Source organism: Taudactylus pleione, unplaced genomic scaffold (assembly GCF_031769625.1).
Source record: "Taudactylus pleione unplaced genomic scaffold, aTauple2 ptg000638l, whole genome shotgun sequence".
Classification (NCBI taxonomy): Eukaryota; Metazoa; Chordata; class Amphibia; order Anura; family Myobatrachidae; genus Taudactylus; species Taudactylus pleione.
The window spans coordinates 2074638-2098512 of NW_028285040.1; the positions used below are offsets into that span (position 1 = coordinate 2074638).

General features: G+C 44.9%; 1 protein-coding gene and 1 pseudogene across 3 annotated transcripts in view; both read left to right on the top strand.

Annotated features, from left to right (window-relative positions):
• Positions 1-15908, top strand: part of ZFYVE28 (zinc finger FYVE-type containing 28) — a 201091-nt gene extending 185183 nt beyond the window's left edge. For all 3 annotated transcript variants that reach the window (XM_088454967.1, XM_088454968.1, XM_088454969.1), the window contains 3 exons: positions 814-918; positions 3036-3139; positions 11441-15908. In XM_088454967.1, the coding sequence (XP_088311093.1) occupies positions 814-918; positions 3036-3139; positions 11441-11572 (341 nt within the window). In that variant the 3' untranslated portion in view covers positions 11573-15908. The remainder of the gene's footprint in view (positions 1-813; positions 919-3035; positions 3140-11440) is intronic.
• Positions 15909-22488: 6580 nt separating this feature from the next.
• LOC148479083 (5S ribosomal RNA) lies at positions 22489-22607 on the top strand (annotated as a pseudogene).
• Positions 22608-23875: the final 1268 nt, after the last annotated feature.

A 23875-nucleotide genomic window follows, 5' to 3' on the forward strand; every position in this document is an offset into this window, starting at 1 on the left:
TGGTGCACATTTCATTGAATTCCCCTCTAAATCTATGAGACTGACTCAGTGGGGTCATAACTGTTAGGGGGAATTCTCTAGTTTATCGCATGACTCAGGTGCAATTGGTGCCCGACGGAGTAATTCAGTTTATGCGCCATTTGGGAATGAATAACTGTGGGAGCACACATTTATGCTCGCACCCACCTGAGATGGCGAGCAGAAATGTGCCATAAATCCATGGTTTGGGTGCCCAAATTGCCGTTTGGGTGCCCTAACCAGGACTTTAGGTGGTTTACGTGGCTGCATTCAGTCTAATTGGGCAGAACAAGCGCGATATGAAAAAAAATGCAATTGAATAAGGTGCAATCGGGCACGCAAAAACAATTGAATCGCCCCCTTAATATTAATGGAATTTAAGATTATGGGGACTAGGTGGGGTTAGGTCTTATTTCTAGAAAACAATAAATATAGAAAATGATATAGTAAGTTATTTTAACTGGTCTTTTCCCTAGAGATCACAGGGGCGGTGCCAGGTCCTAATCCTTATGGCCATCGTGTACCAAAGGGCATGGTGATCCTTTCATGTAATTTGCTGCTGTATCTGGAAACGATTTATGTTACTGATTTCAGTGCCAGGATTTATGAGGATTTATCGATTGTGTTGTGAATCGCCAGATCTCACTCTTACCCCCCTCTCCATTTTCTCCAAACTATGCTATGGGGTGCAAGTCGGTAACAGCGGTCATTGTCCAAAGCGAACTATAATAATAATTTTTTATTATTAGTATTTTTTTATGGTAATATTAAAGTGATGAGTACCCTATCTTGCAGTGATTCAGGGACTAAGGAACGTTGCGCTGGAAGATTGCGCTCTGTGCCAGGAAACCATCTCTTCGTCAGAGCTAGCTGCCAAGGCCCGGGACGGGGAATTTGAAGGTATGGGACAGCTCATTACAAAATGTCAGTGTATGTAGTAAGACCTAAGAATCGCACCCACATATAACAGCGCCATTTATGTACAGTACTCCCACATCACAAACCGGGTATCCTAGTCCTATGTAATTCATCGTCTGACGCGTCTCTTCTCTGAAATATTGTCACCATCACCTCTATTATCTGCCTCATTAATGACACATATACATGCACTCATAATTTCTCTATATAGATTTTAGTAACCATCAACTCTCTCATTGCCATTGTCTAAGCTGTCCCCTCTGTAATATAATTCAGCAGTATGAATGTGACACCCACATTTTGTTTTGTTTTTTTAGTAACCCTGCAAGTATTCTCTGTACATTGTATTGGCTGTCTGATCACATTATGAAATTCTGGCAGGGAGCAAGGCCTATTCCCCCCCCTACCAGACTTATACCAGGCTGTACCAGTACACTGACCTACATCACCTCACCCAAATAGGAGCCTGGAAAGCTAATCACCCAAGCCTCAGGTTTCCCTAACTTCCTCCATAGCATCTTACAGGACTTGATATAAGCGCATTACTCTTTGAGCTGGGTATAGGATTCAGCTGCTATTTCCCTAGTCCCGGCCCCTTCCAAGAAAGTGAACCCTCTGTGAAGATGGGGCTGTATGTGTGCACAAGATCAGTACATTTATACATATTGCATGTATTGCAAATGAGAGCTGCCATGCCATCCCAAGTCTGCATATGCCACCTGGAGGTGAAAGTATTGGTCTCTTACTTTGTATTATTAAAGGAGATCTTGAGACCTGTCTTCACCTTTTAAGTAACATACGATGTAGCAGATCCGTGTGGGTCACATCCTTTAGGCTCCCATCGATGTCAGGGATCTCTCCTCTGCTGGCATCAGTGTGATAGGTGGTTCTGCACTCAGTGTGGGGGGCTCACAAGCTGCATACACTCGTCCAATTATCTGCCCTGATGCATTCTGACAGCTCTCACCCACAGCTCTCCAAGGGGGGGGGGATATATATTAAGCCTTCTGAAGAGTGGAGAAGTTGCCCATAGCAGCCAATGAACTTTAAGCTAGCATTTATCAAGTACATTCTGTAAAATGAGAGGTGGAGGCTGATTAGTTGCAACTTCTCCACCCTTTAGAAAGTTTGGTACTAAAGTGTTGTCTGGAGAGTACAGAGAGCGTGCTTTACAGAAGCTAAGGGCTCACCAGCTTTAGGGGCGTACATACACGTTACCGCTTCAATCAGTCAGTGTGGAGCATACTGGACCAGCTGCGACCGCTTTTCCATCTGGCTGTAGCTGCCTGCTGATTACATTATGCTAACGTGAGTAACAGACGGTCTGAGCTGAATATCCGCCCGTCTTCATGCCGAAGGCCTGAACTGCCCGCTGTTTTCCATGCCCATCCGTCATCATTCGTATCATTCGTACACCCACCCCCTTGCTGAGTGCAAGAGATCCGTCAGGCATGCGGGTCCCACCTCCGTCCGCACGCGGCGAATGAGCACTGAAGTCGTCCGAAACGCCCGCGAGACTGGACAGTTCTGTGCAAGCTCATGTTCGCTGCCAAGAAAAGCCCGTTTCACGGGTAGTGTGGTTGGCCGACTGGCGCATTCATCCGTACACATTATTGAATCCTGGCCGCGCGCTTATGTCTAAATCGCAGCAGTTGTTGATTTTTTATTCCTGCGCAGTTTGCTGAAATTTGCAAGATATGGTCCATCGCATTGCGGCCTGCTTCCAAACCGATACTCCCACCTGTGACCAGGTGGGAGTAATCTTGTGGTTACTGAGTAGATCTATAAAACATATGTTTAGTAATCTGGGTGAATGACCCCTGACAGGAGACACACACAACTTTATACATTAGTAACCAGACTAGTGTTAGCGCGTTTTGCTGTCTAAACCCAAAAATACATTCTGTCCGTGAATTTTACTTTTTTTTTGTGTGTGTGTGATATATGCTGTTCTATTATAGTGGCTTCACAATCAGGGTTATTTGATCAATAATAATAATAATACAGTCCTATATTGTGGTTTGTGCTGTAATCCATAAAAGGCTAATGGACATTATATCGTGTCCAGTCTTCATCTAATCACCTCTTTACTGACGCAGATCCGCCGGATTGGGTACCAGATGAAGTCTGCAGTCTGTGCACAGCGTGTAAGGCGCCCTTCACAGTGATACGCAGGAAACACCACTGCCGCAGCTGTGGCAAGGTAACCCGCCAGTGTTCTCCGTCATTGTGTGATGTCTGACTGTCCTTCTAGCCATCCTCCTCTCTGCATCTCCAAGCGTTACTCCGCTCTGTGTGTGTGTGTGTGTGTGTCTCTGCATGAGTCTAGTTTAAAGCCATTGATTTAACTGGCCTTGTCCGATGGCGCTGTGACATAGCACCACAGCTCCCTATTGGACAGCCAATGGGGCAGCCACACTATCCTTCTAGCTATCTGTCCTTAATCTTCACAATTAATAGGCTGCAGCTGAATTGCACAAACCTGATCGTTTCCTAATTATGGCTGATAGACTCCAGAGCCCCACTAAAGGCCCCCATACATCAGAGATTGATTGCAGCAATCGTGCAATTTGCAATCGATTGTGTATAAAAATCTTTCCCTTTTTCAATCGATTGTGGCAATTCTGCAATCGATTGAAAAAGGGAAAGATTTTTAATCGATTGTGGCAATTCTGCAATCGATTGAAAAAGGGAAAGATTTTTATACACAATCGATTGCAAATTGCACGATTGCTGCAATCAATCTCTGATGTATGCGGGCCTATACACACGTTGTATATTGAAGTTACTTGCTGACTGTGTATCCCCAGTCCCGCCCAATCAGCCCAGTTTGGCTAATCATGGTATGGTGCCAAGTAGTAAAATCTCTAGTTGCCTACTTGTAACAGTGTAGAAAGATGAGCACTGTAGTATTTGATCTACATTTTTCATGTAATGTTCTTTTAGGGGTATATTTACTAAAGTGAGAGTTTTTAGAAGTGGAGATGTTGCCCATAGCAACCAATCAGATTCTACTTAACGTTTAACTAGCACCTTCTAGAAGATAATAGCTAGAATCTGGTTGCTATGGGCAACATCTCCTCTTCTAAAAACTCTCACTGTAGTAAATTTACCCCTTAGGGTTAAGCAATACTAAATACACATTCTTTAAATACTGTATCTTAAAAGAAAAAAAACAAAACAAACAATGTATAGTCCGATACTACAGTATTCAGCTTTGTACAGTTACTGCATGGTCCGAGCAGGTCTGCCTGCATGTTGGCAATATTTGTAGTCAGCTAAAACGGAGGCGATGTAATGAGCAGATTGTGTAATAAGTACTCGTAAATCACGCCCGTTCCTGTTCTGCGTGCGCTGCACTTACACATATATTTCACGGACATTAAAGCGGTAGTGAATCATGAAACAATTACCGGGCCCCTGGCGAGAAGTCTATGCATGTAAAGCAATGAGTCCTGCAATAGAAATATACTGTATAAATGTCACATTGTGCTGCTACTCTTCATTATTATTCCAGATTTCTATTGTGGTCTTGTACTCTCCCAGTTACCGCAAGGTCGTCAGAAAGGCGACAAACCGCTGTGTGGATCGTTATTACTGCATGGTTATATAAATAATATATATAGCGGCAGAGAAGTCCCCTATTTGCTTTCGTCAAAGAATGCTCCTTTTGCAGCAATTACAGCATTGCAGACCGTTGGCATTCTAGCTGTTAATTTGTTGAGGTAATCTGAAGATATTTCACCCCACGCTTCCTGAAGCACCTCCCACAAGTTGGATTGGCTTGATGGACACTTCTTGTGTACCATATGTTCAAGCTTCTCCCACAACAGCTCAATTGGGTTGAGATCTGGTGACTGCGCTGCCCACTCCATTACAGACAGAATACCAGCTGCCTGCTTCTTCCCTAAATAGTTCTTGCATAATTTGGAGGTGTGCTTTGGGTCATTGTCCTGTTGGAGGAGGAAATTGGCTCCAGTCAAGTGCCGTCCACAGGCTATGGCATGGCGTTGCAAAATGGAGTGATAGCCTTCCTTATTCAAAATCCCTTTTACCTTGTACAAATCTCCTCCTTTACCAGCACCACAGCAGCCCCAGACCATCACATTACCTCCACCATGCTTGACAAATGGCGTCAGGCACTCTTCCAGCATCATATCTCAGATATGGCTTTTTCTTGGCCACTCTGCCTAGAAGGCCAGTATCCCCGGAGTCACCTCTTCACTGTAGACGTTGACACTGGCGTTTTGCGGGTAGCATTTAATGAAGCTGCCAGTTGAGGATTTGTTAGGCGCCCTATTTCTCAAACTAGAGACTCTAATGTACTTGTCTTCTTGCACAGTTGTGCATCGGGGCCTCCCACTTCTTTCTACTCTGGTTAGAGCCTGTTCTCTGAAGGGAGTAGTACACACTGTTGTAGGAAATGTTCAGTTTCTTGGCAATTTCTAGCATGGAATAGCCTTCATTTCTAAGAACAAGAATAGACATGAAAGTTCTTTTTCTGGCCATTTGGAGAGTATAATAAAACCCACAAATGTGATGCTCCAGATACTCAACTAGCTCAAAGGAAGGCCAGTTTTATAGCTTCTCTAACGAGCAAACCCGTTTTCAGCTGTGCTAACATAATCGCACAAGGGTTTTCTAATCATCCATTAGTCTTCTTCTTTTTTTTTTTTTCAATTATTTTTTATTTGTTTTCTAGAAAAAATGTAAACATAAACAGCGATAAAAATTGATAATTGTTTTACATCACAATAAACAGTCTGTGTGTGGTCATATTACATATATTCTATACAATAGTATAAATCAAACAGGGCATATTACAGTACGGGTTCTCATTCAGGTCATACACCCCGGGCATAAATGATACAACAAGATTGAAGCAATTACACAGCTTCTTTATGCAAATATATATCCCTGTTCACATACATATCACCTCGTCTACATCACATTAAATACAAGGAATCTCAGTATTACGCACAGCTCTATCCCCAGTGGTTATCTGCATAGTATCAAGTCTAGTCTCACCCAGTCTCCGCACATATGATGAATCCAGCCATCTACCCCAAATAAGATGAAATTTCTTTTCAGCCTTTCTAGCTAAGTACACAAATTTCTCATGCGCCAAGGTCTCATTCACCTGTGCTATCCATTGTCCTATCGTTGGACCTTCAGGGGCCATCCATGTTCTAGCTATGCAAACCTTGGCAAGGATACATAGATTAACAACATATTGTGCAGAATATTTATCTAGTGTATCTTCTCCAAGAGCAGCTAGAGTGCACACCATTGGAGTTAGCACATCCCGGGGAACACCAGTGGACACCAATATACAAATGACCTCTTCCCAAAAGGAACTGACTATAGAGCATGTCCATAATAAGTGCCAAAAACTACCATTAGGGGAATTACATTTTGAATCAGATCTACCACCGAATTTAAACAAGCGATCTGGCGTTAAATATATTCTATGTAACAGGAACAACTGAATTTGTTGAAACTGAATTGTTGTGGTAGCCATTTTTGGACTACCCAGTGCTCCTATCCACACATCTGGCAAAAAGTCCAAGGTCAGCTTCCCATTTTTGCCTAATAGATGGTAAATCCGTACCATGATATTCTCTCATCAAGGCTGCATACATAAGACACCAAATGTCTTGGTCCAGCAGCCTGTAATAACATTTTAACAGGGGAATCTCGGAACACTGGAGGGGCATCCACAAATTGTGCGTCTATAGCATGACGAAGCTGAAGATATCTGTAAAAATACTGTCTTGGGATATTAAACTCACTTTGCAGTTGTTCAAACGTCTTAAACACTCCAGACGCATATAATTGTCCTAACGCGTTCACCCCCCATTTCCCCCAGGCCTTATTAATCTGCAGCAGAGCAAGCTCCTCAAGCCCCCTGCTATTAAGTAGGGGGGTTATCAGGATCCCAACCCTGTCCCTGAAAAATCTGCGCGACCTGTCTCCAAATCAAAACCGCTTGTCTAACCAATGGAGCTCTAACACCCTTCAGGTTGCTACTAAGTAACATTTGAAGTGGAGTGTGCCCCCAGCATCTCGTGACCTAGTAAGTGTATTCAATTGAATACGGGCTCTACGTTTCATCCATTAGTCTTCTAACGTGCTTAGCAAACACAATGTACCACTAGAACACTGGAGTGATGGTTGCTGCAAATGGGCCTCTATACACCTATGTAGATATTCCTTTACAAACCAGACATTTGCAGCTAGTACAGTCATTTACCACATTAACAATGTATAGAGTGTATTTCTTTCAAAATAAGGAAATTTCTAAGTGACCCCAAATTTTTGAACGGTAGTGTGTACTGAGAAAAATGTTGACGTGTTACAATACTTACTTTACCCGCTGTGTGTATGTATGTATGTGTATATATATATATATATATATATATATATATATATATATATGTATGTGTGTGTATGTGTGTGTATGTATGTATGTATGTATGTATATGTATATATATATATATATATATATATATTTCTACTTCAGGGTCCATAGGGGTCCACAGGGTGACCTTGGGGGTATAGCTGGATCCTGGATCCTCGGGCACCACGGAGTTAAAGCTTTTAGCTGCTCCCAGGATGCACTTGGGTCCAACCTCCCCTATACCCCGCCCCCGAGCCACAGGCACCTCAGTTTAAGATGGTGCCCGGCCGGAGTCGGGTCACCCTGCGGGGGGGGTCTGCAGGAGCAGCCCCCTAAAGCTTTTTTAACTTAGTTAAATTTATTTATTTTTTGACTACAGTTTTTTCTTTTTCTCCAGAGCGGCAGCGATGGGCTGTCTGTACAGACGCCCACGCTGCCACTCCTTCTCCCTGCTGGCGCCGCGACGCCAGCACTGAACTGGGGATCGCGGCGGGGGAAGCCAGAGTCTGTACTAGCCGGACTCTGGCTTCCCCCGGGACTGCTGCCGGAAGACGCCGGGGAGATCAGGTAAGCCGCGCACCGCTGATTAGCGGCGGTGCGCGGGTAATGCCTTTCATATGCAGTCCCATGCCCCCGGTCTAGGGGACAGACCGGGGGCACTAGCGGTGGCGGCGGGCCCCCCCTCCATCGGAGACATACCCCGCCAGACCACTAGACCACCAGGGTAATTAAGCGGCAAGCGGGATGCCGCAACCTTGGGGGTTAAATATGCTAGCCAGGGGAGGAAGCCTTCCCTGTTTTCGGCACAGGCCGCCTTGCCAGTTTTTTTGCACAAGTCCTTCTCAGGACAAAACCAAGGCCTTGCAGGTTCAGGAAGCCATAGAGGCCTTGCTGACGGCGGGGGTCATTATACCCGTACCACAGTCTCAACGTGGGATGGGGTATTACTCTACGCTGTTTCTGGTGCAGAAACCCAATGGCTCTCATCGCCCCATCCTCAATTTGAAGTCCCTGAACAGGTTTCTCAGGGTTCCCAAATTCAGGATGGAAACTTTGCGTTCCATCATACTGGCGATGGAACCGGGGGATTATATGGTCTCCCTGGATATCCAGGACGCCTACCTCCATGTGCCTATAGCAACATCGCACCAACGGTTTCTGCGGTTTGCTATTCTCCACAACCACTACCAATTCAGGGCTCTACCCTTTGGTCTCTCCACGGCACCAAGGGTATTTACCAAGGTGATGGCGGTCATGGCGGCTCACCTTCGGAGCCAGGGGATACGGTTGCTACCGTATCTAGACGACCTCCTCTTGCTGGCAAGCTCCCCGGAGGTACTGATCCAGCATCTCCACCTGACGGTCGCTTGTCTACAGGCGCACGGCTGGTTGATCAACTGGAAGAAATCCTCCCTCATCCCATCACAACGGATGGTTCATTTGGGGGCCCTGCTGGACTCTCGTCAGCAACGGATTTTTCTGACTCCAGAGAAGGTCTCCTCCTTACAGCTGCGGATTCACAGTTGTCTGAGCAGTGGCAGAGTGTCGGTGCACTCAGCGATGAGGGTTTTGGGGTCCATGGTGTCGGCATTCGACATGGTGGAGTTTGCCCAGTTCCATTCCAGGCCCCTGCAGGGGCTGATTCTTTCAGAATGGAACGGATTGCCACACAGGATCCGCTCTCAGATGCTGGTGTTGTCCTCGGAGGTGCGTCTGTCCCTAGCCTGGTGGCTGCAGACAGCGCATCTCCTGGAGGGGCGCCCCTTTTGGATCCCGGAATGGGTTCTGCTCACGACAGATGCCAGTCTCCGGGGTTGGGGGGCGGTGACAGGCTCCTTGTCACTTCAGGGTCGTTGGTCGGCGGAGGAAGCGATTCTTCCCATCAACATCCTGGAACTGCGGGCAGTATACAGAGCCCTGCAGTCGTCCGGCACCGCTCTTCACGGAAGGGCCGTTCAGGTGCAGTCAGACAACGCCACCACGGTGGCGTACATCAATCACCAGGGAGGGACTCAATTGGGAGGCAGACTTCCTCAGCCGTTACGATGTGCATCCCGGGGAATGGTCGCTTCATCCAGAGGTATTCCAACTACTCGTGGACAAGTGGGGGCTGCCAGAGCTGGACCTGATGGCGTCCCGTTACAATCACAAGCTGCCTGTGTACGGGTCAAGGACAAGGGACGCAGGCGCAAGTCTGATAGACGCGCTGTCGGTGAAATGGCTGTTTCAACTGGCTTACTTGTTCCCTCCGATATCTCTGCTGCTTCGGGTCCTGCGCAAGTTCAAACAGGACGGAGGCACACTGATCCTGGTGGCCCCAGCGTGGCCCAGAAGGCCGTGGTACTCCGATCTGCGGAGCCTGTCCATCGACGCTCCGTACCTCCTACCTCAACGGCGGGACCTGTTGTCTCAGGGGCCCTGTCTTCACCCGGATCTGGGTCGACTATCTTTGACGGCGTGGCTCTTGAGACAGCCGTCCTGAGGTCTCGGGGCTTTTCTAGCTCCGTTATTACCACCATGCTGAGGGCGCGCAAGCCTGCTTCCGCGAGGATCTATCACAGAGTGTGGCACACTTACTTTCAGTGGTGCGAGGCCAGAAACTATGATCCCCAGGTGTTCCGAGTTTCGCGTATTCTGGCTTTCCTTCAGTCCGGTTTGGACTTAGGATTACGTCTTTCTTCACTGAAGGTACACGTGTCTGGTCTGTCGGTGTGGTTCCAGCGCAGGATCGCTGCTATGCCGGACGTACACACCTTTTTCCAGGGTGTTTTGAGAATCCAGCCTCCCTTTGTGCCACCTGTGGCCCCGTGGGATTTGGCGGTGGTTCTTAGGGCCTTACAGGGTCCTCCTTTTGAGCCCTTGGAGTCAGTGGCTAACTTTTAAAACTGTTTTCCTCTTGGCAATTGCTTCTGCCAGGAGGGTTTCAGATTTGGGGGCGCTTTCTTGTCGTCCCCCTTTTCTGATTTTTCATCAGGACAGAGCGGTGCTTCGCACTCGTCCTGATTTCCTGCCTAAGGTGGTTTCCAGGTTCCACATTAATCAGGAAATTGTTGTACCAGCCTTTCATTCACCTGATCTTTCGGCTGGGGAGACTTCCTTAGACGTTGTAAGGGCACTCCAGGTTTATGTGGACCGGACTAGTTCTGTGAGGAAGTCGGATTCTTTGTTTATCCTCTTTGGTTTTCACAAGAGGGGTTGGCCTGCCAACAAACAGACTCTAGCCCGTTGGCTTCGTTCTGTTATTATTGAGGCTTATATGCAGGAGGGTTTACCTGTTCCAGCATCTGTTAAGGCTCATTCCACTCGGTCCGTGGGCCCTTCTTGGGCTGCTAGCCGTGGCGCCTCTGCTGTTCAGCTCTGTAAGGCGGCCACCTGGTCTTCCATTCAGACCTTTTTGAGGTTCTATGCGTTTGACACCTTTGCCTCTCAGGATGCATCCTTTGGGCGCCGGGTTCTCCTATCAGCACAGGAGCGTCCCCGCCCTTAGTTGGACTGCTTTGGGACATCCCCAAGGTCACCCTGTGGACCCCTATGGACCCTGAAGTAGAAAACAAGAGATATGGTAAGAACTTACCTTTGTTATCTCTGTTTCTACGAAGTCCATAGGGTCCACAGGGCACCCGCCCTGACGCACCTGGCTTCATATGGGCTCTGTGACTGGTCACCGGTTTTCCGTCTCCCATTTCTGTGAGTATGGTTCTTGTGTGTTCCAGTCTTCCTTCTCTCTGTTTCGTCTCCTCCTCCGGCCTGGGCTGCTTACCAACTGAGGTGCCTGTGGCTCGGGGGCGGGGTATAGGGGAGGTTGGACCCAAGTGCATCCTGGGAGCAGCTAAAAGCTTTAACTCCGTGGTGCCCGAGGATCCAGGATCCAGCTATACCCCCAAGGTCACCCTGTGGACCCTATGGACTTCGTAGAAACAGAGATAACAAAGGTAAGTTCTTACCATATCTCTTGTTATATATATATATGCGTGTGTATACTCTCTCTATTACAATATTTCCTCAGATGTACTTACCAATGTAGAAGTGTATTTCCTCCCAGCACCTGTGTAGAGCAGTATCAGATGATCGTGGCACTGACGGCGTTTCTCTTCTCTCTTCCAGATCTTCTGTTCTCGCTGCTCTTCCCATTCTGCTCCATTACCACGATACGGACAGATGAAACCGGTCCGCGTCTGTACTCACTGTTATATATTCCACGTCACTCCTTTCTACAGCGACAAAGCTGCGATCTGACGCCGCGGCGCAACCACAGGCAGCCGGATCCTAAGCAAAATCCCCTTTGCATTTGATCCACGCCAAAAATGACAGTGAACAAAGACTTTGCTGGAGGCATGCGGGCTTTAATTTAAACACTTATTAATATTTGTACAGAGAATTTTAATTGTTTTTTTTTTTTTTTTAATTTCTTCATAAGCTGCTAAAGAAAAGGATAAAAGGCTTCGGTACAGTCTTCCAAATGCTGCAGCTGCGAAACAAGAAAGGAGACCGCAAGGAATAGGGCTCAACGGGTGCTCACTGCATCACTGCTTTACCTTACACATTAAAGATTGTAGCATCTGTCGGCGCACACCACTCGAGGTATGGCGTAGCCTCTAATCGCCCGTGGATCCCGTCACCCGAACTTACTGTCTTCTATCACATATCCGTCACCATTCTAAGCATATGGACAGAGCTGAACCGAGGTGGCTTATCTCGTGTGCCAGGGGAGAAGAGGTGGCCTGTTGTTATTACGGTCCCTGTAAAGAGCAATATAGGAAGCTGTGTGGGGGGGATTTGTTTGCAGAGTAACTTGCCTATCTGTTGTTGTTGTATTTTTTTTTTGGGGGGGGGGGGGGTTCTACCTAAATTACAGCAATAATTTTCTGTAGAAAATAGTGATAGACGAATCTGGCTGCCTAAATTCCTGCTGCTTTTATAGATGATCATTAACCTCACAACAGCACCGGTGACAGCGCTGTACAGACCCCTGCGTCTTTCATAGTGTAGCTTCATATTCATATAAAAAAAAGTATATATAGAAAAAAATCAAGGCTCAGCATTTCATGTGCATTAACATTTGCTCTCCTTGGCGACAACATTAATAAAGTATCGTTCTATTCTGCATACATTTAGAGGCTCTCGGCGCGCTGTTCTCTAACAATTTCCCGACGAGCGATTTAGGTTCATCCATAGAGCTCGTGGCTGCATTTTACACACAACACATTTAAGAACTGTATATGACCTGTACTCTGCGCACTCATCAGTTTAACTCATTCCAAGCTTTGATAAAACTCCTCCTTAGTTGGTCAAAGTACCAACCAAGCAGCTCCTAATTGTAATTTTGCAGGTTGTGCTTGAAAAATTACAGGAGCTGATTAGTTGGTACTTTATTTATTTCCAAGCCTTGATAAATCCCCCCCCCCCCCCCCCCCCATTCCCCTTAGTGCTTTTTTGCAAGACTGACTAAAAAAAAATATATACATCTAAAATGCAGCGCTGGTTTCTCAATCAAGCGGAGAACCCCCGAAATACTGGAGTAACCTATTAAAACCATTATTTCCAGAGACTCTGGAACCCACATGAACACGAGCCAGCACCTTGGTATCCTTCTCAAATAACTAGGACCTCCATGGGACCATTTCAGGTCTTCAAAACTATTCAGGTTTTCTTTGTGGTTTTAGTCTATATATGACTTTTTGTGATCTTTGTTCTCACGGCTCCATGTTTTCTGTTACTTCAAGGAGGATTAGAAGTTAGGGAAGACTGTGGTTACTGACGGTGAGCAGACGATTGTTGGAGACTATATATAACATGGCAGGGATTTTAATGATATAGTGGGTGACTACATTAAATAGGGCTTTCTGGACCTTGTCGGGAAGTAGATTTAATAATTAACTGATAAAGTGCTTCTACTACTTAATAATTATGCTGCATATCCACGAGAAGTGGAGATCAAGCAACAATAAGCAGAATTTGTCATTGCTGTTGGAGGATATAGTTTATGGCACTGACTGTAGTATAGGCTGAGCGTTGCCTGTTGCAATTGGGTTTTACAGAGCTCTCTGCAATTTATATTGCCAGCAACCGTCCTATAAGATTGGCTTCATAAAGAGAAAAGTCCTTGACACCAAGGGGTAGATTCCCTAAAGCTTCTAAAAATGAAAGGAGGCGTTCCCATAGCAACCAATCAGATTGTAGCTATCATTTCTCTGTTTCATCATAGAAAATGATAGACAGCATCTGATTGGTTGCTATGGGAACACATCCACTTGTCTGTTTTAGAAGATTTAGTAAATCTTCTCCTACGGTAGTTTAATGTGACCCATACATCTGCCGCCTGACTTCCCGTACTACCGACGCATTTCCGATTGGCGATCGATGGTCGGCGATTCTTCAGGGAATCCAGGAAATACAACATTGTGAAAATCCCCCACGTGTTGGATTTCTCCGAACCCCAGGCGTAAATTGCCCCAATGCAGCCTAGATCTATGGGCACCATAACATGGTTTATGATATATAGGTGCACAATACAGTTATACTGTACAATGTATGCCGTGATAAAGACTAATTATATTTTTGTGCAGCACTGGAACAAGGATCTAATGTGTTCATTTACGAAAAGTCTACTAAATATGACGTAACTCTCAACATCTTCCTCAATCTTCTCATTCCCTATCACTATTTGGAGGAGCCACTTCATTTATTTTGCTTTTTATTATATATATATTTGTTTTTGTTTTTTTACCACTGCGCCTCCATAGATTGTTTTCAGGTTATCCACACACTACCTTAAAGGAGAAATTTGTACGGATATCCAATTCCTGTTCCAGCCTACTTGTGTATGTTTAATATGCGCACACAGATGTACAGATGACTGGATTAATCGTTAGCACTGTAATATGGCTACTCATTGCCTATCTGATCTATCCAAATAATTTCCTGTCAAGTCAATTTCCTCTTGTGTGCAGATGAGGGCACACGTACAAGTGGCTTATATTGCGTACACTGGAAACATTTAATATTTACTACTATACACGTACACACACAGCTGATTGTTTTGTACCACTGGGGGTTGTTAATAAAGTTATGGACATTTTCAATATTATATCATTAAGTTCCACTGGATGGAATTGTTGAGGGGGCTATGGTGGGCCGCCACCTTTGTTGTGCGTTATATGTTCAACTGCATTGTTTACATGTCATCTTTATTTAGTGTCGTTTCATGGGACTTCTGACTCTGTTATCCACAGCTGCTTTCAAAATGAGCCATCTTCTAACCACCTAGGCCGTCGTGTCCATTATAAACGTTTCAACACTTTATAATGTGACACTGTTGGAGTTATTCAACATTCCTGAAACCGCTCACATGGTTTGACTGACCCAAATATTCAGACATGGATCCCCCACGTATGTGGTTGTCCAAATATTCTGTTTTGGGTGGAATTAGGCGGCCTCAAATGACCTTACAGTCCGATCGGAGATCATCTCCTTGCGAATGAGAGGGTCGTGCTTTTACAACCCCCGAACAAGGCCCAAGGTCTTGCAGGATCCAGCCTTTACAATATTGTATCTTGTTAATCAGTGTGAAACAATCTGATAAACTGCTGTAATCTCCTTGCCAAGACTCTGATGGCTAATTAATGTATACACGTTCTTGCAGTGGAGAAAGAGTGAATTTTCAAAAGTGTTTGTTACTGGCCATTAGGTTATAGTAACGTTTGCTGGCAGCAGTTTGGGTCCTATACGTTTACCGGTGCGGAATCTAATCCACATTTAACCCAAGTATTCACGTTCCAACCACTTTTTCCGTGGTACTGAGAGCACTGGGTTTAGTGGTTGTGGAGAGCCAACAGCAAAATAGAAACCACAGCTAATGATAATTATGTGGTACTTACCGTTCTGCATTCTTCAATACCGTCTTGGGTTTCCAGTGCCAGCGGCTGTGTGTTTGAGAGCAGATGGGAACCTGCTGTCATTGTTAGGCCATGCCAATCTGTCATGCTTGTGCTATGCCTATAGTGGTGTGGGACATGGCACGAGACTTCTCCAATACAGCGCGGAACCTGCCACTTGGCCATTGTTATGCAGCTGTCTGATGCATGGGACATAGTACTTGGTTACTGTTACACAGTGCTCAGAGCGGTGTGGCGTCTTAACACTGACACTGGCTTAAATCTCAGGCTTCACTTTTGCAATACTTATTGCAGTTTTGTTTTACTTTTATGTTTTTTGAGACATATTGTGCTTGATTTTTGTATAATAAAGAAATAACAGAATATACTTCAAATATGAGATAAATATGCATAAAAACAACTTCTCCTGTGAAACAGAATATTATTTAATGGATTGTACTTTATTTATTTAAAGCCTGTTCTTATTTTGTAAATGCGATTTAAATCGGGAAAAAAAATAAATTCCGTAAATAGATTTACTGATCTCAGATGCTGTACAGTAGTTTCTTATGTATATACTGAGATTTTGTTTAATGAAAAGCACAATGAACATACTTAATACTGGTATGCACTTGCCTCGAAGGGAGACATTTGTCTTGTAATATCTGAAGATAATTAAAATGTCGGTAATTTCTGTATACGTGTTGAGTTTGCTGTTATTTATATTTGTGTTTTCATTGTGGTCATATTCAGTCAGTCTTATATGAAGCAGGACCAAACCACTCCAATCTATGTAGGTTTACAGATCTGTGCACCACCCTCCTAGGACCATACCACTCCAATCTACAGTATGTAGGTTTACAGATTTGTGCACCACCCTCCTAAGACGCCATCAGTTTTTTAAGGAGACATTTTATCATTACAGTGCCCCCAATTCACCACACTGTGGACCCTTCAGTTCACATTTACTATTTATAAGGCACCATAAGGGTATAAAACTGATAGATAATTAAAATGACAGCATCATTATGTAGAGAAGAACAAAGGGAAGGGGCACTGCTCATAGCTTATAGTCTAAAAGGGGATATGCAGTGGGATGAAGAGGTTAGGAAGGCCAGAGATGAGCAGATTACAGTCATTGAGGCAATTATTCCACACTGTATTGCCCCCAGTTCTAATTATGCCACAGTTTAATTCCTTTCATAAGCATACTTATAATGGATGCAGGAGTCCACAAGGGCCTCTGGATCCAGGAGAGGCACCCAGAGGAGGAGGAGGGCATTAATATGCCCCTGGTGCTTTTAGATCACATTATGCCACACACCGGTCTCTCCAGTTGACAATAAACAACAAAGTGCCCCCATTTCACATTATATCCCATGTTGCTGTCACTTATATTCAGACCAAGCCAAAGCTACTAAACTTGCAGCTCAGACTTCACTAACGCGTCTTCTCAAGCAGTGCGACTCTTCTTGACCTCAGTCATTGTGTAGTGTACCAGTATGGAAGATAATGGTCGAGACCGCCTCGGCTATCGCAACGCACTGGCTGCAAATCGCTAAACTAGACTGTACTGTAACATAACACTACGTAGAAAGATGTTGTTCACATGCATATCAAAGCAACTGTGCCGCCATGTTATACAGTCTTGCAGCCCATTGCTATCTCGCTGTGAATAGGAAAGTTAGGTTTTGGGATATTTATCACTAAATTGATGAATAGGCCCCTGAAGAGGCAAACAAGCAGAAGGTTGAGAACAGCAAGGACACGTTCACTAAATGTCACTCCATGAGACGTGAATGCATGTGCAGAGACGGATGTCAGGAGGGGAATCTCTCTGGTGCAAGGATACTTGCTGATTATGATGATCAGTACAGGTGTTTGTGCACAAAAGTGACCACTCATCCCTAAGCTGGGCTTATAGCCTACAGTATGGGGGGTCCCCTGTCAGAGGAGAAAACATAGCCCCAGCCTGCTCACGATTAAAAAAATATGGACCCCTCTTCCTTGGTAAAACTAGTAGTATGCTGATAGCACTGGTCGCTGCAGGGTGTTGTACTTATGATAAAAAGCCGGCCAGTGCTAAGCTAAATAATTTATGGATTCATTTACTGAATTTGATCATTTCTTCGGGGGCCATAGGGATCCACAGGGATATTATGGTTGGAAGACCAGGCACCAAACAGTTAAAGCTTTGGCTCCCAGAATGCCCTGGGTCCTGCTCCGTATATATCCCACCCCTAGCTATAGGACTTCATTTGTTTGGTGCGGCAGGACACAGATGGACCTTTGTACAGGGGACTGCTCTGGCAGTACTAAGCTTTTATTTTATGATTTATTTTACTTTGTTTCTTGAGTTGGCAGTATTCGGTATTAGGACACATTGGCTGTGACTCCATCTACCTCTGCCGGGATGCAACTTCGGTAATTGTGCTGGTGATTTTGTTTGGTCGTGACTGAGCTCAGCTAACAGCAATACTGCAACCTGGACTGCGCCGGATGCTCGGAGATGTCAGGTAAGGTGATTCCTCGCTTGGGGGGATTCGCACGCGACAGTCCTTGCTTCTGATGTCAGAGACGCAACAGAAGCCGCTGCTGTAAGTACCAGGGATTGTCCGCGTCCTTACTACACCAACCGGGGCTTTATCGTCTGATGCCAGGGATCATGATGCCAGCGTACCCGGCTGGTTAACGCAGCTTAGGGGAGGTAGGAGCTCCCCCGGCAGCTCCGCCCCCGACCCAGATGCAGTCCCTATGAAGGGTTTTGCTCATCTGGGTTGCTCCGCCTACCCTCCACGTGTATGTGACGCTCAGGGTCGACGCTCTGTGCACCTGGTAGCTGTGGTCTCAGGAGGGTCTGGGTCAGTCTCCCTGTATACCTCTCCTTTGGTTAAGGTATACGGTGCTCTACATCCTACTATTACTTTGCTTTGATGTAGTTGATTTTGAGCCCACTGTAATTATATTACATATGCATTGTATGTGACTGTTTGCTAGCTGCTGTTTGCATTGCACTTATATCCTACCGATGTGATTGCGATTTAGTGCCTATTTACAAATTTCTACTGTCAATATAACGATCATTGTTATTTCTTTCTGAGTGCTTCACATTCATTAGATTTGTGAAGACTGTCACATTAACTTTGTGATTGTTGCCTTTACTTTGAGCATGTCAAAAGATAAAGGGAAACAGGAGGGGGAGCCACCTGTTCTGGTCTCATGTTAATCATGTACGGCATATGTGTCCTCACAGGACATAAAGGTATTGGGGAAGGTGGTCACATTGCATTGTTACCTTTATACAGATATGCCCAGTTACATCGTTGCTACCTGTGCAGTAAAGTCTCGCGCCTGCGAAGGTTACGTGCACCCACGATCCCATAGGATTGCATGTTGCGATCGCAGTGCGTGCCATAGCGTACCATAGCATATGCAACTGCATGGCACGATGGGCGCACATTTGTGGCGTTATCAATGATGTAAGCGGACGCATCTGTACGTATATATGCTAAGTGTAAGGGGAAACGAGTTCAGACAATTATAAATATCACTGCTATTGCTCTATTTGACCACTGGTCAACTACCAGGTGTGTAGGAGTTAAATTGTACTTCACATTTACTTGTGAAGACTGAGCTGCCATCCCCCTCTCTCCTAATTAATTGGAGACGCTCAGCTGCAATTGATCATGGAAATGTTTGCTGAGGGGAGATTTGGGCTCTCTGAGTATACCTTTCTCCTAGCACCAAGGTATATAGCACTGGAATCCTACCAACTTTTGTGTTTATATCAGTTGATTTGGTGCCAACTTGTAAGTAGAGGAGGCAGAATATTTATGCATGTAGATCCTACCATACTTAGGTGCATAAATATTGGGACATTGACAGAATTTTCATATTTTGGCCTCATTCACCACCACAATGGATTTGAAATGAAACAAACAAGATGTGCTTTAACTGCAGACTTTCAGATTTAATTTGAGGGTAATTACGTCCAAATCAGGTGAACGGTGTAGGAATTACAACGGTTTCTATATGTGCCTCACACTTTTTAAGGGGCCAAAAGTAATGGGACTATCAACTCAAAAGCTATTTCATGGACAGGTGTGGGCTATTCCTTCGTTATTTCATTATCAATTAAGCAGGTAAAAAGTCTGGAGTTGATTCTAGGTGTGACATTTGCATTTGGAATCAGTTGCTGTCGAATCTCAATATGAGATCCAAAGAGCTGTCACTATCAGTGAAGCAAGCCATCATTAGGCTGAAAAATCAAAGAAACCCATCAGAGAGATAGCAAAAAAACATTAGGTGTGGCCAAATCAACTGTTTGGAACATTCTTAAAAAGAAAGAACGCACCGGAGAGCTCAGCAACACCAAAAGACCCGGAAGACCACGGAAAACAACTGTGGTGGATGACAGAAGAATTATTTCCCTGGTGAAGAAAAACCCCTTCACAACAGTTGGCCAAATCAAGAACACTCTCCAGGAGGTAGGTGTATATGTGTCAAAGTCAACAATCAAGAGAAGACTTCACAAGAGTGAATATAGAGGGTTCACCACAAGATGTAAACCATTGGTGAGCCTCAAAAACAGGAAGACCAGATTAGAGTTTGCCAAACAACATCTAAAAAAGCCATTACAGTTCTGGAACAACATCCTATGGACAGATGAGACAAAGATCAACTTGTACCAGAGTGATGGGAAGAGAAGAGTTTGGAGAAGGAAAGAAACTGCTCGTGATCCAAAACATACCACCTCATCAGTGAAGCATGGTGGTGGTAGTGTCATGGCGTGGGCATGTATGGCTGCCAATGGAACTGGTTCCCTTGTGTTTATTGATGATGTGACTGCTGACAAAAGCAGCAGAATGAATTCTGAAGTGTTTCGTGCAATATTATATGCTCATATTCAGTCAAATGCTTCAGAACTCATTGGACGGCGCTTCACAGTGCAGATGGACAATGACCCGAAGCATACTGCAAAAGCAACCAAAGAGTTTTTTAAGGCTAAAAAGTGGAATGTTATGCAATGGCCAAGTCAATCCCCTGACCTGAATCCGATTGAGCATGCATTTCACTTGATGAAGACAAAACTGAAGGGAAAATGCCCCGAGAACAAGCAGGAACTGAAGACATTTGCAGTAGAGGCCTGGCAGAGCATCACCAGGGATGAAACCCAGCGTCTGGTGATGTCTAATCGTTCCAGACTTCAGGCTGTAATTGCCTGCAAAGGATTTGCAACAAAGTATTAAAAAGTGAAAGTTAGATTTAGTATTGTTTAGTTTGTCCCATTACTTTTGGCCCCTTAAAAAGTGGGAGGCACATATAGAAACCGTTGTAATTCCTACACCGTTCACCTGATTTGGATGTAATTACCCTCAAATTAAATCTGAAAGTCTGCAGTTAAAGCACATCTTGTTTGTTTCATTTCAAAGCCATTGTGGTGGTGAATAGAGGCCAAAATATGAAAATTCTGTCAATGTCCCAATATTTATGCACCTGACTGTATGTATTTAGGTAGTTGATTTTAATGCCCTTTTGCAAATATATGCATTCTATGTGACTTATGATTTCTCTGCTGGAAAGAATAGTTTGTTGTTTTCTGTTGTGGTTCCTAATCCTATACTACCTGATATATAGGGGTCAGAGAGTACTTCACATTTAATTTTATCTGTGAATAGGGTCACTTTGCACCCTAAACTGGTTGTAGGTTACTTGGAAGTATTTCCCATGTCTCAGGACAAAGGTAAACAGAGAGACTGTTGTCTTGTGCTGGTTTCATGTAAATGGCCTCTCAGGATTTCATGCAGGATGGACTGTGGTTTGATTTTTATACACCACAACAGTCCAGCACCTGTTCTGGGGTCAGCCCCCACACTGCTTCCCACTTTTGATTACCCACAGTGATTACAGCCTGCTATGTTTCCTCTTCCCATGCATCCTTCCTGGATGGAGGGTTATGTCCACTCAGTTCAGAATCTGGTTTTTAGCATCTACTTATCTGCAGATGTTACAGGCGAATAAGGCGTCAGCTGTCTAAGCATATATATGGATTGTAGTCCATTCTGCTTTCAGATTTTGATACATCATTTAAGGAGGTCAAGGATACACAGTTTTCTCCCTCTGGGCCTATCTCGGAGGAGGAACATTATTCATCAGTGGATTTTCTTCTCTAAGGGGTGGTTAATTCAATCCTCATTATATAAGATGAAGTACCGGCTCCTAAAGCCTAATAAACCTGGTGTTCAGACATCAGAAGGTGATTTAGGCTGGATTCCCTCAATCTGAACAGCTCACTCAGTTTATAGGGGAAGCATGGAACACTCTAGGTAGACTGTTCCAGATTCCCCCAAAAATAGTATCTCCTACAGAGAGAGTGCATTGGGTGGGAAATCCCCCTCCCTACTGGAAATTCTTACAAGAAACCTTCCCAAGAAGGTTGTTTTCACAACTCCCCCATCAGATCCTATCAAGGCTATTTATGCCCTGCTAAATTCAGGGGTGTTAATCCCGGTCCTTTAACTAACAAGGATGGAGTTATTACTCAGATTTGTGTTTGATTCAGAAGCTAAATAGGTATCACTCTATTCTGAATCTGATATTTCTCAACAGGTTCATCCATGTGTCCAAGTTCCTTATGGAGACCCTACGGTCAATTATGCTGGAAATGGAGCCTGGGGATTTCATGCTTCCCTGAATGTACAAGATCATATATGCATGTTCCTATTGCACTATTCACCAAGGGTTTCAGAGTTTTGGCTGTTTGTCAGCAACATTACCATTCCTTTGGTCTGTCCACAGCACCTTGGATGTTTATCAAGATAATGGTGGTCATGTCTGCTCATCTCAGAAGGATTCAGGATATTCCCATACTTGGATGGGCTCCTGATATTGACAGTCTACCGAGATTTTTTCAATTGCGAGTAAGCATATTGCTCCAAAATCAGAGGGTACCCATTCTCTCAGCTAGGCAGGCTCTGGGGTCCATGGATCCACCTTCAACATGGTGTTATATGCCCAGTTCCATTTCAGAACTCTACAAAGATTGATTCTCTCAAGGTGGAATGGACAGCATCATCTTATAAGGTCTCAGAGGATCCGTCTCATTCCAGAGGTTCATCACTACCTCCTGTGGTGGCTGAAAAATGATCATCTAGACAAAGGGCCCCTTTTCTGGATTCCAAATTGGATCTAACCATGGACACCAGCCTTAGTGGATGGAAGGCAGTGACAGGTCATCACACCTTTCAGGGAAGATGGACAAATCAAGAGGGTCATAACACCTACAGCCACACCACACTGGGCATGCCCAAACTCATCTGATCTTGGAAGCTATACAGTTTTGGGCTTGGTTAGTACTTGGATGGGAGACCACCTTGGAATACCAGGTGCTATAGGTAATTGGCAATAAACATTCTGGAACTGCGAGCAGTGTACAGAGCACTGATCAGAGAACAGGACCTGCTCCAGGGCAGGCCGGTCCAGATCCAATCAGACAATGTGACTACAGTGGCCTACCTCCATCATCAGTGGGGCACAAGAAGTTATGTAGACATGAATGGTTCTGATTTGGGCAGAACGTCATCTTCCGGCCATCTCGGCAATATTCATACCAGCCCGGGAGTGCTAAATTGGGAAGCAGATTGTCTAAATTGCCAGGACATACACACCGGAGAGTGGTCTCTCTATTTGGGAGTGTTTCAGCTCCTGATAAACAAACTGGTCTACTAGAGAGAGATCTCATGGCATCACGCCACACCACAGGGTCCCCAAGTGCGGCTCCAGGTCTAGAGACCCATCAGCGGCATTTGTGGATGCACTGGGAAGGAATTTGAAGCTGGCGTATCTATTGCCTCCGATTTCTCTACTCCTAGGACTTCTCCGAAAAGCCAAACAGGAAGGCGGGAAATACTGGTGCCTTGGGCTTGGCCCAGACATCATTGGTTCACTGACATACATAATCTGTCCATAAACAGTCCTATCCTCTTCCTTTATGGAAGGATCTGCTAATGCAGGGTCCTTGCCGACATCCAGACTTACTTCGTCTGGTTAGGCTCTTGAATCTTCCATCATAAGACCAAAAGGTTTTCCAGTTCCGTAATTCAAATGATGTTAGGGCACGGAAGGCTGCTTCTGCCTGCATCTATTACAGAGGTTGGCATTCTTTTGGTCAATAGTGTTCCCATAAGGAATATGATCATACGGTGTACAGGATTTACCTATAGCCAAACCACACTGGACATGCCAGATCTCATCTCATCTTGGAGGCTGTGCAGTGTTGGGCTAGTTGTTACTTGGAAGGGAGACCACCCGGGAATACCAGGTGCTGTAGGTGCTTTCCTGGCCACTTTGAGAGTGCAGTTTTCTGCACTGTCAGTCTGGTTCCAGAAGAAGAAGATTGCTTGATTAACAGACGTTTGAACTCGCAGAACTCCTTGGAAAAAAATTCTGTCTCCCTTTGTTCCACCGGAGGATGGCCAGTTCCGTGGGATTTGTCTTTGGTCCTTCAGGGGTACAAGCTTCCCCATTTGAACAATTAGACTCTGTAGATTTGAAGTGGTTGACAGCAAAGAAAATTTTTCCTCTTGCTATCTCTTCTGCTTGCAGAGTCTTGGATTTGGCAGCGCTCTCTTGTCACTCCCCATTTTTGATTTTTCACCAGATTAAA